General features: G+C 51.7%; 1 protein-coding gene across 1 annotated transcript in view; it reads left to right on the top strand.

Moving 5' to 3' along the window:
* The window catches only part of Ciita (class II major histocompatibility complex transactivator), a 52,065-nt gene that overhangs the window by 17,281 nt on the left and 18,536 nt on the right, over nt 1-16,248 (top strand). The window contains exons 2-10 of the mRNA XM_059270001.1: nt 3,325-3,471; nt 3,670-3,765; nt 5,334-5,396; nt 5,550-5,627; nt 7,975-8,019; nt 9,439-9,573; nt 11,108-11,272; nt 11,838-11,906; nt 13,991-15,632. Coding sequence (XP_059125984.1) covers nt 3,325-3,471; nt 3,670-3,765; nt 5,334-5,396; nt 5,550-5,627; nt 7,975-8,019; nt 9,439-9,573; nt 11,108-11,272; nt 11,838-11,906; nt 13,991-15,632 — 2,440 coding nt within the window. The remainder of the gene's footprint in view (nt 1-3,324; nt 3,472-3,669; nt 3,766-5,333; nt 5,397-5,549; nt 5,628-7,974; nt 8,020-9,438; nt 9,574-11,107; nt 11,273-11,837; nt 11,907-13,990; nt 15,633-16,248) is intronic.

Raw genomic sequence — 16,248 nt, 5'->3', positions numbered from 1 at the left:
TTGCTTCCTCTGCCCCACCTCCACCATGGAAAAGCCCTATGGGTTGCTGCCAGAGACCAAAGCCAAATCTGTTTCCAGTTTTTCTAATTACTGTGTCTTGTCATAGGCTGGCTGGCAGCTCTGAGCCAAGAGGAGCCAGGGAGCTGGGACAGAAATGCCAAGATGGTTGAGGGTTCTGGGACAGAGAGCACAAGCTTGGCAACAGGATGAGGACAGTGTTTGCATCTCAGATCACCTTTCCCTAATGAGCTGAGGGTGGGATCCCAGCACCACACAGCTGCATCTCAGATCACCTTTCCCTAATGAGCTGAGGGTGGGATCCCAGCACCACACAGCTGCAGCCTTGTGTTCCCTGTGACACCCCCTGTAGCTCAGGGACAGTTGTGGTCCTCAGGCTAGCCGCCTCCCAGCTTCAAGCATCTCACTCCTACTGCCCCAGTCCCAGTGACCCCAAATCATCTTCTGCAGCAGGCCAACTCAGAAGGACCTCTACAGCCTCCAAGGCAAGAGGTGCAAACCAGGAGCTGAAGAAGTCATAACTGTGAGAGGCACTAGGCTGCAGAGAACAGTCGGGAATATTGGCAATAGCAGGTCATACGCTCTGTATAGAAGCATTGTGATGGTCACATGCACATACATGTGTACACACACACTCAAATACACTCATTAGCTTGGGAAATAAAACCACTAATGTCATGGACCTGATTCAAGGCTCAGGTTTGAAGCCATATTTCAACCTGCCAACTTAGAGCCAAACAATAGCAGTGTTTCCAGATATTCCTGATGTGAAACTTCTCACGCACGGGTCTTCCAGTCTTCCTGCTTCCAGAGGAAATGTCCAGACCTCCTGCTCCCTTCTAAGCTCTAAAGCCCTCGGCACCGCTTTTGTGTGGTGTGTGCGTGCGTGTGTGTGTGTGTGTGTGTGTGTGTGTGTGTGTGTGCGTGCGCGTATGTGCGCATGTGTAAGTGCATGTGCGTGTGTGTAAGTGCATGTGTGTGTGCGTGTGTGTGCGCGCGTGTGTGCGTGTGTGTAAGTGCATGTGCGTGTAAGTGCATGTGTGCGTGCGTGTGCGTGCGTGTGTGCGCACGCGTGCGTGCGTGTGTGTGCGTGCATGTGTGTGTGCGCGCGCGCGTGTGTGTGTGTGTGTGTGTGTGTGTGTGTGTGTGCCCTGGGGATGGAATCCAAGGTCTCTCACATGCTAGGCAAGTGATCTAACACTGAGCTACATCACAGCCCAGTATCTCAATATTACTTACGTGCCTCAGTTCCCCTTCAGTCTCTTGTGATCACACGAAGCCCCTGAAGGAAGTGAAAGTCTTAACTGAGACTAGAAGTTTCTTAGCAGTTTCTGCCAGCCTCCTTTGTGGCATGTTCTGCCGCCTGCCCACTCTGAGGCACAAAGCCTGAAAGCCATTTCCTCCTTTGTCTACGGCACTGGCCTCCTGCCTAATCCTAAATCCTCATCTTCTTCCATGAGCTCTTGGACCCCTCCCCAATTCCAGACAGCTTACACAGTACTGTTCATTTTTAAAAATCATATGGGGCTGGAGAGATGTCTCAAGTGTTAATAGCACTTGCTGCTCTTCCAGAGGACCAGAGTTCAGTTCCCAGCACCCACAGTAGGCTGCTCACAACTGCCTGTCTCTCCTGCTCCAGGGGCTGCCACACCTTCTGACCTCCATGAGCACTTCCCTCACATGCACAGACATGTACACATAAAATACCATCATCTTCATAACTGAACCACAGCAGCAGCTGCCACCACACTTGGAGCTGCCTATACTTTGACTTTCATGCTATCACTTTGTGGACACTTTGGGAACCTTTAAATCTTGAATTCATTGAAGACTTCATCTCACAGAATGATCATTAACCCTTACATAAAACAACAACAACAACCCACAAAACCCAAACCCTCCACTGTGGGGATGGAGATGTCCCCAAAGGGCTCATGGTGGAAAGCACCAGTGTGTCCTCTCAGGTGGGTGTGGAAACCTCAGGGAAGGGCAGTTTGCCAAAGCCCATTCACCAAAAGGCAGCTCCCCCTCTGGTGTGCCCAGACATTTCTTCAGAAGAGGAAATTGTTTTGTCACCCACGTGTTCTCTTCTCAAGTGACAGCACCTTTCTTGGTGGCAGCACAGGATGTGGCCTGCCACCCATTACACTAATCCGGTTCTTCATCTGAGAGACAGGAACATAACTAGTTAAGATGTGAGTGAAACCTGAGGGGTGACATGCGTGAAGCTTGTCATCCAACCCCCGGAACTCAGGATATCTGGGAGCTCCTAGGTGAGGGGAGTGTCTGGCGTGTGTGGGACATGCTGCAGGCTTGGGCCAGGGCACTGTGTTAGTGACTCGTCTCACTGGGGTGAACTACTCTGCAGAAACAGCTTCAGGAGGCTTTGGCTTGGGCTCACGGTGTGAGGGTACAGTCCGTTGTGTAAGGCAGGCGTGGCGACAGGAGAGTGAGGCAGCTGCTCACGCTGCAGCTGCAGTCAGGAAGCAGAGAGAGGTGCACGCCGGTGCTCAGCTCACTCTCCTTTTGGCGCAGTTCTGAACTTCCAGCCCATGGAGTGGTGTTGCTCACATTTAGGGTGGGTCTTCCCACCTCGGTCAATGCAGTCTAGAAACTCCCTCATAGGTGTGGTCACAAGCTTGTCTCCTCGGTAATTCTGAATTCTGTCAAGGTGACAATCAAGATTAACCATTACAGGTGGGAAGCTGAGTGGACAACCCCATATGGCTTGAGCTGGGCAAGGGCAGGGCAGCTAAAGAGGGCCCTTCTTCACACTGGGGTGACCAGGGTCATCTCTGCCTCCCATCCCTTTTGGAACTGCTGGCAGAGGAGAAGGTCTATTTGAGAGACTTCTGAAGGAATTCCCAAGCAAGCAAAAATATGGGGAGCATGGCCCCAGGGGCATTGGGAAATCCTAACCCCATACCTGAGGAGACCTGGGTGTAAGTAGAAGCAGGTTTAGTGTGGTGTGAGAATCCAGACTGGGAGAGGAAAGCCCCTTCTCTGATGCCCCCCACCAGACATAATGAGCTTTCTTTGACTGGAGGCTTCCATGTGACCATCACACTACACAGGGCCACCCCTGGCCTTTCAAGGTTCCACAGGGCTTTCCTTCCCCATGTCTGCAGAAAACAGATACATAGAGAGGGTAAGTCACGTGCCTAAGGCCCCACAGCTACAGCTCAAACTTCTGTCTCAGTCCCTGGTGCCCCTTGCTCATGTCCCCCAGCCCTCAACAGTAGTGGATGTTCATTCTCTGCCTTTTCCTACCACCTGTGAGATATCTGAGTGTGTCTCTCCACTCAGGCCATAGTCTGTGTGCCACCATGGAACTGGGGCTTCCGGAGGGCAGCTACCTGGAGCTCCTTAACAGCGATGCCGACCCCCTACACCTTTACCACTTCTATGACCAGATGGACCTGGCTGGGGAGGAGGAGATCGAGCTCAACTCAGGTGGGCCTTGTTCCCTGGGGCCTCTCCGCACCTCCATCCCTCTGGGGCCGAGACAGTCAGCAAGCGTCAGGACCACGGACAGCTCCCCGCCCTTGATAATTGAGCTGACCTTGATAATTGACTGGAGACTGCCGCCCTCCTTCCCCATCACCCCTCCTCCCAGACTCCCAGGCTTCATCCTAGGGCTTTCCCTTCTAGAGCCGGACACAGACACCATCAACTGTGACCAGTTCAGCAAGCTATTGCAGGACATGGAGGGGGATGAAGAGACCCGGGAGGCCTATGCCAACATTGGTAAGAAGGTGGTGGAGGCTGGAGAAGGTCACATCAAACAACAAAAAATCCCTCCCACCAAAATCATAGCTAGGGATAGCAGCCAGGGCTGAAAGAGGAGGACTGCAGGGGGGGAGGAAGGAGGGAGGACTAAGGGAGTTAGGTTCCTTCCCTGATGACTATCAAGCCAATCACGTCCTTTACTGTATTTCTCTCTTGCTTTCTTTCCTTTTCTTTCTGCTTTTTGTATTATATTTGTTTTATTCTATTTTTGAGACAGGGTCATATCTAGCCCAGGCTGGCCTGAAACTATGTATCCCAGGCCAGTCTCAAACTCATGGTGATTCTCCGGCCTCAGCCTCCCAAAGTGTGGGATCATAGGCATGCACCACATCCAGCTCTACACTTCCATTTCCATATTCTTTTCTGGTTTCTGCTCCTCTTTTCCACAAAGCCCACGCCACATATCCTTCCCCAGCACCTAAGCCAGCAAGTGTGGCTTTACAGCAGCTGAGACTGGCAGTGTGTTAATTGCTACACCTTGTGACCACACTGAAGCCTTGGAGCAATCAATGAAGTCCATGATGTGAAAACCTCCTGCTTACAGAAGAGGAAATGGAGGTCGAGAGAGCAGAAGCAGCTCAAGGCTGAGTCAGATGGCAAGAAGCAGATCTGAAATCCGCTGCCAACACGTCCACACTTCCAAGTCCTGACTTAAACATGAAAAGGAAGTGCCTGAGATTGAGCAGATTGTCCAACTTTAAAAAGAGATTCAGAGACAGCCAGATAGCTCTGTGGGTTAATGATACTTGCTACCAAGCCTAATGACCTGAGTTTAAGGCCCAGGACTCAGGTGATAGAAGTAGAGAACTAGACTCCTGCTAGTTGCTCTCTGATCTCAACACACATTCCATGGCACTGGAGCATGTGAGTGCACACACATGCACACCACACACTCACACACACACACACACACACACACACACAAACACATGCACACCACACACACACACACACACACACACACACACACACACACACACGAACAACACACATACATAGTGAGTTCCAGGCCATGAAAATGTCTTCCTACTAGCTCCAAGTCATGTACCACTTCATTTAATTTACCATCATTTATGGGGTGCCTACAGGCTACTGTGGTGAATGCTCTAAACATGCTTCTAACCATTTGTGTTCATCTCTGGATAGTATGTTATTTGTTCTCTTCACTGAGATGAGGAAACAGGAACCAGAAACATTAAGTAACCAGCCCAAGGTTGTCCAGCAAATGGAGCTAGTGGAGAATAAAGACAGAATTTAAACTTAACCCCAATGCCAACACTACTGCTCTGCTTTGAGCTACTTTATGATGGTAGATATGTTTACCTATTTAATAAAACAAAAAGCACGTGGAAGGCAATGTCTGTTTGTTCTTTCATTCAACTTATTTATACTCAGCAACATTTATAGAGACCCTACTGTGCACCAGGCCCAGGAGGTTGCAGCTCCTAGGTACATGGTCGGAGACTTGATGCACAGTAGGACTTCAGGAGACCTTTTGACTAACAGTATGCTTCCTCCCCTGACAGCGGAACTGGATCAGTACGTGTTCCAGGACACCCAGCTGGAGGGCCTCAGCAAGGACCTCTTCAGTAAGTCGGGGGAGGCTAATCTTGGCTCAGCCTCAATTTCTTCCTGACCTGAAGACATGTCTGACAGCCACACCTCCTCACTGTAGAGACCATGGTGGCTTTACTGGGGTCTCTGTGATTGTGATGTGGGTCTCTGGTGTTTCTCCAAAGTAGAGCACATTGGAGAAGAGGAAGCCTTCAGTGAGAGCGTGGAGGTCCCTGTAGAAGCAGGACCGAGGCCTCAAAAGAGACGTGAGTGAGCCCCTTCTTGACCCAGCCTGGCCTTTCTCTGATCTAGTCCCTCCTTACCTCTGTAACCTGCTGTGATCCCAGTTGCTTCCATTAAGTCCTGTCTGCATCCCTGCCACAACCCCCTGCCACTGCATCTCAACAGCAAATGTCCCTCCCCTGTGTGGGCTGCTTTGATTCCTGTTCCTCAGTGACCTGAGTCCTGCTTCCCCTTCCTTTTGGGTCTCTGAGGGAGGTCTCTTTAAGGAACGAGTATAGCCTCAGCCAGGACTGGGTTGAAATCCTGGATATGCTGTTTATGGGCTGTGTGACCTTGGCTAGGTACTTGCCTCTGAGCCCCCTACCCTGTCTCTTGCTTCCTTAGTCTGTCCTCACCTGGTGGCCATCGGTGCTTTGCCATGCTGATTAGGGCATCCTTGCCTTGCTGACCCTATAGCTGTCACAGAGTCCATTCTGGGAGGCCTGTGTGGGCTGTCCCTCCTCCTCTTGTGGCCCCCCATGGAGACACACTACTTTGGCTACACTCACTTTCCTGCATGCTGCAGCCCATGCAGACTGTCCCATTGTCCCTCTTCCTGAAGCACCTCCCTCTCTTCCCATCGTTAGGTCCCGCAAAGCCTTTAGCTCACCTCATCCAGAAAGCTCTCCCTTTTTATGTATATTTATTTTATGTGTATGGGTGTTTTACCTGCATGCATGTCTGTGTATCACATGTATGTTTGGTGCCTACAGAGGCCAGAAGAGGGCATAAGATCCTCTGAGACTGGAGTTACAGGTGGGTGTGAGCCATCATATGGGTTCTGGGAATTGAACTCAGGTCTTGTGAGAGACCAGATGGTGTTCTGAGATACCTCTCCAGTATATATGTGTGGTTGGTGTGTGTGTGTGTGTGTGTGTGTGTGTGTGTGTGTGTGTGTGTGTGTGTGTTGTGGGGATGAAACCCAGGCCTTTTGAATGCCAGGCAAACACTCTACATTAAACTGCATCCCCAAGCCCTGCATATTTATTTGCTTGTGGGCATGGGAATCTGGTGTGTGCTGGACCTCTAACATGCTAAGAATGGACAGTGGCAACACTGGCCTCCAGCCTTATTCCTTCCATAGCACCCCTCCCCAAAGGCAGTTTGTGTCCACCACTCCCTCTGAACCTTGTCAGAAATATTCTACTCACCTGCTCCACCCCCACCACACATTCACACATATCAGCGTACACTTACATATATGTACATATGCATATACACACAAACATATATACAAACACACACACACTATTTCACTCTGCCCTTCCCATGTCTGGAAGGGCATTTCTAGATTGCTGCTGGAGAACACAGGATCTGTCCTCAGAATGCCCTCATCCTGTCCCCTCTCCTCTTCCTCCTCTCTCCTTTCCTTCTTATTATTGTGTACGGGCACGCACATGCTACAGTGAGCATGTTCATGTCAGACAGCTTTCCAGACTCACTTCTCTCTTTCCGCCTTTGCATGGCTCTGGGGCTTGAACTCAGGTCTCCCGGCTTGCATCACAAGTGTTGTGCCCACTGAGCCACCCCACAGGCCCCTCCTCTCACTTTTCTTCCTGCCCCTTCTCTCCCTCTTCCCTTCCTCCCTCTCTTCTTTCCTTCCCTACACCCCACCTGCCTCCACGCCTCGCTCCCTCCCTCAACACTGAGCTAAGGTATGAGTCCCTCTGTGAGGGAGCATATCTCCCCTCTTCTTGAATTCCACAGTTAATATTGGGATCTATTTGCCTTGAGCTGCTCCACCCATCGGCAGATTCTGTGACCCATCTACCCATCTCCTTTTGGTGCCTTCCCAGGAAATGGCAGCCTATGACTCCCTTTGCCACATGCCCTCCAGCATCCTGGCCCTTTCACATCTGGCCCAAGCTGGATCCCTGAGTGGCTGCCCCACAGTCCATAGGCCTCTTGCTGAGGGACATGACTTTTGCCATTGATCTGTTAAGACATTCTCTGCTTTCCACCGTTGTCTACAAGTGGACACGTGCACTCAAGGGTGTAGCATCCACAGAGGAAGTGTTAAGCTCTGTGGCAGGTTATGGGGGCAGCCTGGGCAGAGCCCAGAGCAGTTGGCTCCAGTGGTTTTGTGGCTCCAGTCTCACCTGGTCTGTGGTTCTGTGGCTTTGCCTCTCTCCTACTGTCACCTACCTGCTGAGATTCTTGTAGCTGAGACTTGGGCTCAAGCACTGGAATAGGCCAGCACCTTGAGGAGTAGGGGGGAAGTGGGGCATAGTTCCTCAAGTCCTCAGGCAAAGTCACATGACCTGTTGGGAACCAAGAAATCACCATGGTTGGGGATATCACAACCCACTAATCTCAGGGTTCTCTCTGCAGGCTCCCCAGAAGAGCACTCTATGGACCCAAAGCACAGGAAGCTAGGTGAGAGCTAGCCAGAGAGCCCCATTTGGAGGAGCCTCCTTAAATTAAAGGAGCCTCCTTAAATGCAGCACAAACTGGCACTGAACATTGGGGATTAGTGTTGGGAGTAGTTCAGGGGTAGAGTGCATGCCTATTGTGAACAAGGCTGGACTGAATTCTAGCATCATGGAGGAAGGAGGAAAGAAGGAGGGGACGAAGAGATGGAAGGGAGGGAAAGCCAAAAAGAGAGACCAAGGGAGTGAGGGAGGGAGTGAGGGAGGGAGGTAGGGAGGTAGGGAGGGAGGGAAGGAAATAGGTAGCTCAGAGAGGTGAGGTCACTTGCCCAAGATCACACAGCTAAGAGAGAGTGAGTGGGGTACAAACTGAGATGGTGATTCCTCAGCCTGCACTGTGGTGGGAGATTCATCTCCCCCCAAATCTCTCTCCTAGCAGATTCCCCAAGATGATGGAGAGGTAGCCTCAGTCCTTAGGGAGCCCCAACCTGATGAGGGAGGCAGGATCCATCCCATCTCCCATTCAGTAGAGAGTGCTGTATTCACTCTCGTGGAAGCACATGCCCTTTGGACAGGGCCTGAAGGCTGAGGGAGGTGCTTAGTACTCCCAAGGGCTCAGTGACTTGCTGGGGAAGATGGGAGCTATGGGCCCAGTTATAAGCTTCTCCAATCTGTTCCAAATTCTTTTTGTGGGGTTCCTAGGGAGGCCCCCGAGCCCAGCCACAGGGAGCATGGTTGGCATGGATCAGCAGCTGACCAACCCATTTACTTGGGGCCCAGAGGGGGACAGGCATTTCTCTAACTGCCAAGAGAGAGATCCTTGCTGTCCTAGGAGGCCTGCCCCACACCTGGTGCCCATCCAGCCTCTAACTCACCCCTTCCCCACAGCTGAGCCCTCTGTTGTGCCCATGCTGACCGGCAGCTTCCTGATGGGGCCAGCAAGCCTCTCCACCATGCCCTACCTACCACCTGCTCTGTCCAATCAAGAGCCAGTACCCAGGCATACATACCTGGAGGGAGCTGCTCAGACATCCGGTATGTTGAGGACCTGGAGAAAATGTGCCCCCTCTCTTCTGGCAGATGGTTGAGGAGTTAGCACCAGACAGGGCCTGCTGAAACAGGAACCCCCTTACCTATCGGGTCATCGTCAAGGTCCCTTCCCACCCACACCCTGATGGAGAGCATGTGTGGCTTATGCTGGGGGGATTTTCCTGCCAGCCTTCTTCACCTGTCCCCGCTTATTGTCTCTGTCAGCCACCCTGCTAGGTGCTAGGGACACCACCATGGGCAAGACAGGCTCAGCTGCTCCTCCTGGAGAAATGAGAGCCCCTTGAGAGAGAGTTGAACATTCGCCCCACATTACTAAACAGAAGTACAAAGATGGGTGATGTAGATGGCCCCTCCTCACTGCCTCTGTCTCCTGCAGTGCCCACCTCTACATCCTCACTGAACTGTTTGGATCTCCCCATCGGACACATCCAGCTCCTTCCCACTCTGACACAGGGACTCTGGCAAATATCAGGGGCTGGCACAGGGCTCCCCAGTGTTCTGATCTACCATGGTGAGTGTACAAGCCAACATCACAACTAAGGGTCTCCCCTCCCTCCCAACCCCTGAGCTGTTCTCTCCCATTGCAGGCACTTGGAATTGTGACATAGTACCTATTCATGAATCCTCCCTCCCCAGAACACCTTTTTCTGTCGAGGTGGTCTGCATATGTGATCAGTCTTGCAGCCTTTGTGGGTCACTATTTCCTCTCCCCTTAGTCTTTCCTCCTTTAAAAAAAGATTTTATTTTAATTGCATATGTGCACACGCACGTGAGAATTCGCAATTGCAATGCCTGAAGAAGCCAGAGGTGACAGATCTCTCTGGGGTTGGAGTTACAGGTTGTTGTGAACAGCCTGACATGGATGCTGGGAGCCAAACTCAGGATTTCAGGAGAAGTAGTACATGCTCTTTGCCAAGGAGCTACTTCTCCAGCCCTTAAACAAGCAAACACCCCCAGCTTTATCCTTAAACTCTGACATCAGGAACACTCATTATTAAGCTAAACAAAAGAGATTCAGGGTTAACTATCTCCTTACCTCTCTTCAGTGTGATGTGAACAGTCTTGGGTGAATCCTTGCACAGCTCTCTCTAATCTGCCCTTTTTTCTGATTAGTTAAATGGCGCCTGTTGACCCACCATACTGAGAGGCTTCCAATAAGCCCCGGAAAGGCATGTCTGGGCTCTCAAGGATGAGGTGGAGGATGCTTCCACTACAGTCCATAGCCTCCTTCTGTTTAAGACAATGGTGTCCCAGAAGCAAGGGAGCAACTTCTAATGTGTAGGGAGATAAGTTCTGACCATACCATTGGAGTGCCAGGAACATCTGTCCTGAGTACTCTGTGAGCTGACTGTGTTCACTTCACGGATGGGAACTGGATGTAACTCAGAGTTCCCGCCCCAGTTTCATCCTGAGATGCCTTCATTAGCAGGTTCCCTCTCTCCCCAAACTCACTGAGCTCTCACCTCAAGAGCAATAAGAGATCATTTATTCTGAAGCCAGATCTGAGTGACCATGACCAGGAACACAGATTCATGATGCTCCAAATACCACGTCCCAACATGGCAACAGCAAATGAACTTTTAATAGTAACAGAACAAAGAGAGTTATAAATCAGGGCATCTTCCAAATACCTTGGTAGAAACCTCAGGCAGGTTACAGCAAAGTAGGGTACCTCTGCTAGAGTCCTCGGACGCTACCTGATGGCGTTCTCAGCCTTTAATTTGGTAGAAATAGCATCTCCTGGTACATTGCCAAAAGGATTTTTACCTGAAGTCTTAAGGATGTTAGGTCAAGCACAGAGGTGGGAATTAATGTCTATGGGGGTGGGTGCTAAAGACACCCCAAGACAATTTGGCTCTGGACCTGCAATCTTCCAGCTCTCCATAGCCACAGAAGTTCTGGTTAGGCAGTCGGCCTCTAATACAGATGCAGTGCCTCTACCCTGGGAAAACTCAGGTCACACTCTATAGTTTGGTTGAAGTGACTCAGTGCACTCCTGGACGAGTTCCTAGTGGTTCTTACACTCCTCTTTTCCTTTGGTGTAGGTGAGATGCCCCAGGTCAATCAAGTGGTCCCTTCAGGCAGCCCCATTGTCCCCAGCCTCCCCAAGTCCCCAGACAGGCTGGGCTCCATCAGCCCCTTCGCACCGTCTGCAGCTGACCTACCCAGCATGCCCGAACCTGCGCTGACTTCCCGTGCACACGAGACGGGTGAGAACTGGGGCCCTGAAAGAGGCCTTGGGCACAGGACGGAGGGCTTGAGGAAGGATGTTTCTCAGACAGTCAGAGCTGCCTGAGCAGATGGGCAAGGCACGCTCATGAGTGACTGGTCATGAGGGAGGGTGTGTGAGAGAAGGTGTGTGAGGACTAGTGAAGCAGGGAGTGTGACTGAGGGTTGGGTGACAGCTGGAACATGTGTGTCCATCCGAGCAGAGCCACAAGCCACAAGCCTCCTGTTGATCCTTAGGGTGTGAAAGCAGATCCGGCATGACTGGGCCTTCCGAAGCTGGAAGCCCGGGCTTTACTTGCATCCCATGCTTTTAATTTTGCTTTTCTTTGTTTGGAGACAGGGTCTTGCTTCATAGCCTCAGCTGGCCTGCAACTCAGTATGTGCCTATTAGATTGACTCTAAACTTGCAAAAATCTTGAGCTGCCTTCTTGTAACCTGGCCTTGGAGGCTCAGGCATGTGGTTCTGTCCTCTGGATGCCCCCAATACTGACAGGAGCCCATGGGGACCCGCCAGACTCTAATTGACATTTAATTCTCCATCCTCAGAGGACACAACATCCCCTTCCCCATGCCAAGAGGATCCTGAGTCTTCCATCAAGCTTCCAAAATGGCCAGGTGAGTGACTGTTGAGCCTTTCTGTCCTGGAGACCTGATATGAAAGTTAAAATAGCATTTCACTTCATTCATGCAATGCTTAGTCAGCCCCTTGTCAGCTCACTCACTCATTCACTCATTATTTATTCATTCATCCATCACCCAGTTGATTTCCCCACTGTTACAACATCTGTTCGGCCATTCAAGCAGTGGTCCACAGGACATAAGTGCCTGTTCCTAGGAGTCACCTGTGGGAACTGATCGTGCATTTGTGAGGGAGAGGATGAAAGAGGGGAGAGTGAGTGAGTGAGTGAGTGGATGAAGGAAGTGTGGAGCAGTAGAAGGGAGGATGCCAGGGGAAGTGAGAGAAAGCTAAGCCACTGGGTGTTCCTTTCAAGTGCACCCCTAAGCTTTGCATCAAAGCCTTCCCGGCTCCAGTATCACCTCCACGTCACAGATGAACTAGCCTGAAGTATAGCAGGGCATACAGATGTTCATGGCCACACAAATAGAGGAGCCAGGATTCAACTCAGGCATACGGGCTCCCAAGTCTCAACTCTTTTGTTGCTGTTGATGTTATTTGTTTCGAGACAGAGTCTTACTATATAGCTCACACCCTTGAACTGACTCTATAACTCAGGCTGGCTTCAAACTCCCATCCCTACTGTCTCAACCTCTTGAGCACTAAGAGTATAGGTGTGCAACACCATGCCCACTGCCTTCACCTGCCTTCCTTCCTTCCCTCCTTCCTTCCCTCCTTCCTTCCCTCCTTCCTTCCTTCCTTCCTTCCTTCCTTCCCTCCTTCCTTCCCTCCCTCCTTCCTTCCCTCCTTCCCTCCCTCCTTCCTTCCTTCCTTCCTTCCTTCCTTCCTTCCTTCCTTCCTTCCTTCCTTTCCAACTTGCTATGCAGCTAAGGAAAACCTTGAACTTCTGATCTTCCTGCCTCAACCTCCCAATCCCTGGGACTACAGGCATGCACTACCACGTTCCTGGCTTTGAAACCCAGGGCTTCACACTCACAGGGCAAGCTAAAACCTCACCAGCTGCACTGTCTTTCAAAGGCCTTAAATTGTATTTATTTATTATTTGTTCAGTGTGGGTGTGCATATGTGTGTATATGTGTGTGCATGTGTCTGTGCATAGTACACATGTCAGAGGACATCTTGCAGGAGTCAGTTCTCTCCTTCCACCATGAGGGGCCAAGGGTGGAACTCAGGTGTGTAGGTTTAGCAGGAAGTACATTTGCCTACTGAGTCATCTCATCAACCTCCCCTCAAGTCTTTTTAAACTTTAATTTTAACTAGTATATACGCATTGTCAAAATGATGGATTTCATCATGACAATTTCATACATACATATATATATATATATATATATATATATATATATATATATATATATATATATATATATATATATATATGTATCTGTCTGTCTGTGTGTTTCCAGGCTCCACACAGGAAAGGAAACATATGATATACGTCTTTCTGAGCCTGGCTCATCTCACTTAACATGATGAATCCACAAATAACCAACTCCCCTTCCAAACCCCATAGAATGAGTGGCCTAGCCTAATGAGTAACAGAAGGGGCTGGGGAGCAGTTTAGTGGCAGAGCATGAGCCCAGCAAGCTTGACACCCTGGGTTTCATCCTCTTACACACACACACACACACACACACACACACACACACACACACACACACCCCACACACAGGGTAGCCAGATATAGTTGGGTTTGAGGTCATTCTGGGCTACCAAGTAAGGTTCTGAATCAAAAAGCTACACAAAGGGCTGGGAATGTAGCTCAGATGGTTGTTTGCTCAGTTAGCATGAGTCAAGCTCTGGGTTCAACCCCAGGACCACAGTGTTCAGGAGTTGGAAGCAGGAAGATCAGAAGTTCAAGGTCATTCTCAGCTATTTAAATAATTTAAAAAGCAGAAAGGAATGAATAAATGAGAAAAATTAGTGGGTGTGGGTGGATGAATGAGCTGGTGACCAGAAACAGTGAGCAGTAGATAGAACTGGTGAGGGAGGCCCTGGCCACCCTCCCTTCCCCAACTCCTCACTCTGCTAACACACTCTGGCTCACCCTTGGCTTTTGTAGAGTCTGTGGAGCGGTTCCAGAACTCCCTGAAGGACAAGTACCAGGTGGGGCCCGAGAGCCTGAGCGGGCCCCTGGTAGCCATGGAGCTGGTGCGGGCCAGGTTGGAGAGAGGCAGCAACAAGAGCCAGGAAAGGGAGCTAGCCACTCCAGACTGGACAGAGCGCCAGCTAGTCCATGGTGGCCTGGCTGAGGTGCTTCAGTCTGTTGGCAACCGCCGGCGACCACGAGAGACACAGGTGGTCGCTGTGCTGGGCAAGGCTGGCCAGGGCAAGAGCCACTGGGCCCGGATGGTGAGTCAGGCCTGGGCCCATGGCCAGTTGCCACAATATGACTTTGTCTTCTATGTCCCTTGTCACTGCTTGGATTGTCCGGGGGACACTTACCACCTACAGGATCTGCTCTGTCCCCCAAGCCTGCAGCCACTGGTCATGGATGATGAGGTCTTAGGTCACATTGTGAGGCAACCAGAGCATGTCCTGCTCATTCTCGATGCTTTTGAGGAGCTAGAGGCCCAAGATGGCCTCCTACATGGACCATGTGGACCTCTGCCCCCAGAGCCCTGCTCCTTCCGGGTGCTGCTAGCTGGGCTTTTTCAGCGGAAGCTGCTGCGAGGCTGTACCCTGCTCCTCACAGCCCGGCCCCGGGGCCGCCTGGCTCAGAGCCTGAGCAAGGCGGATGCCATCTTTGAGGTGCCCAGCTTCTCTACTGAGCAGGCCCAGACGTACATGAGACACTACTTTGAGAACTCAGGGACAGCAGGGGACCAAGACAAGGCCCTGGGCCTCCTGGAGGGTCAGCCTTTTCTCCTCACCCATAGTCACAGCCCTGCTCTATGTGGGGCTGTGTGCCAGCTCTCCAAGGTCCTGCTGGAACAGGGCACAGAGACCCAGCTGCCTTGCACACTTACAGGACTCTATGTCGGCTTGCTAGGCCCCGCAGCCAGAGACAGTCCTCCAGGGGCCTTAGTTGAACTGGCCAAGCTGGCTTGGGAGCTGGGCCGCAGACACCAAAGCACCTTGCAAGAGACCCAGTTACTGTCAGTGGAGGTGAGGACCTGGGCAGTGACCCAAGGCTTGGTGCAATCGGCCCTGGGGACCACAGAGGCCCAGCTGGGCTTCTCCAGTTTTCTGCTACAGTGCTTCCTGGGTGCTGTGTGGCTGGCACAGTGCAATGAAATCAAAGACAAGGAGCTGCCACAGTACCTGGCCTTGACCCCAAGGAAGAAGAGACCCTACGACAACTGGCTGGAGGGTGTACCACGCTTTCTGGCTGGGTTGGTTTTCCAGCCTCGAGCCCACTGCCTGGGAGCTCTGATGGAGCCTGCAGTGGTGGACAGGAAACGGAAAGTTCTTACCCGGTACCTGAAGCGCCTGAAGCTGGGGACTCTGCGGGCCGGGCGACTGCTGGAGCTGCTGCATTGTGCCCATGAGACACAGGACCCTGGGATGTGGGAGCACGTGGCACGCCAGCTCCCTGGGCACCTCTCCTTCCTGGGCACCCGGCTCACACCCCCAGATGTGCACGTGCTGGGCAGGGCCCTAGAGACGGCCAGCCAGGACTTCTCCCTGGACCTCCGTCAGACCGGCATCGAACCCTCTGGACTGGGGAACCTCGTGGGACTCAGCTGTGTTACCAGTTTCAGGTGTGGGCAGGACACAGGGCAGCACGGACTGTAGCTCTGGGGACCCCTATTCCATGAACACAGTGTCAGGTGGGACAGTCCCCTCCAGTGTTAAGATGATCATGCTGAGGGTCAGAGGAAGGTAACTGTTGCCACCAGCCACGCAGCCCGTGGGGGGAGGGTGTCGTTCTTCCAACCAACACTTGAATGCCCACTGTGTGCCAGGCACTGGAGCACATCTAGACTCTCAGCCTAGCCTGAGCTCAGGCTGTTTTTGTCCTTCAGGTACCACTGTGTGCCACCATCTCCTCATGCCCAAAGACACAGCCTCCCTCTGCTCCTGGGCCTCCAGTCTCCGCTTGCTTTCTCACTGCTCTTTGTATTCAGGCAGCAGAGCAACCTTCCCAGAATGTGGGTGTGGTCAGGCTCCAGCGGTGCTTACAGCCCTGCAAGGACACCCTGGACCTCAGGATGGGCTCTAAATTCTTTCATTTGACTCGTTCAAGATCATTTTGAAGTGTGCTTGAGCACTTCAGGGTATCTCCAGAAGCCTTCTGGCCACAGGTGTGGCCAGAATTTAGTGCTGAGCTTCCTGGCAGCCAGAGAAAAAGTGTGCCTTTTCAGTAAGGGCTGATGA

This window comes from Peromyscus eremicus, chromosome 8a, assembly GCF_949786415.1.
Source record: "Peromyscus eremicus chromosome 8a, PerEre_H2_v1, whole genome shotgun sequence".
NCBI lineage: Eukaryota > Metazoa > Chordata > Mammalia > Rodentia > Cricetidae > Peromyscus > Peromyscus eremicus.
This window is presented reverse-complemented; position numbering and strand designations above follow the sequence as displayed.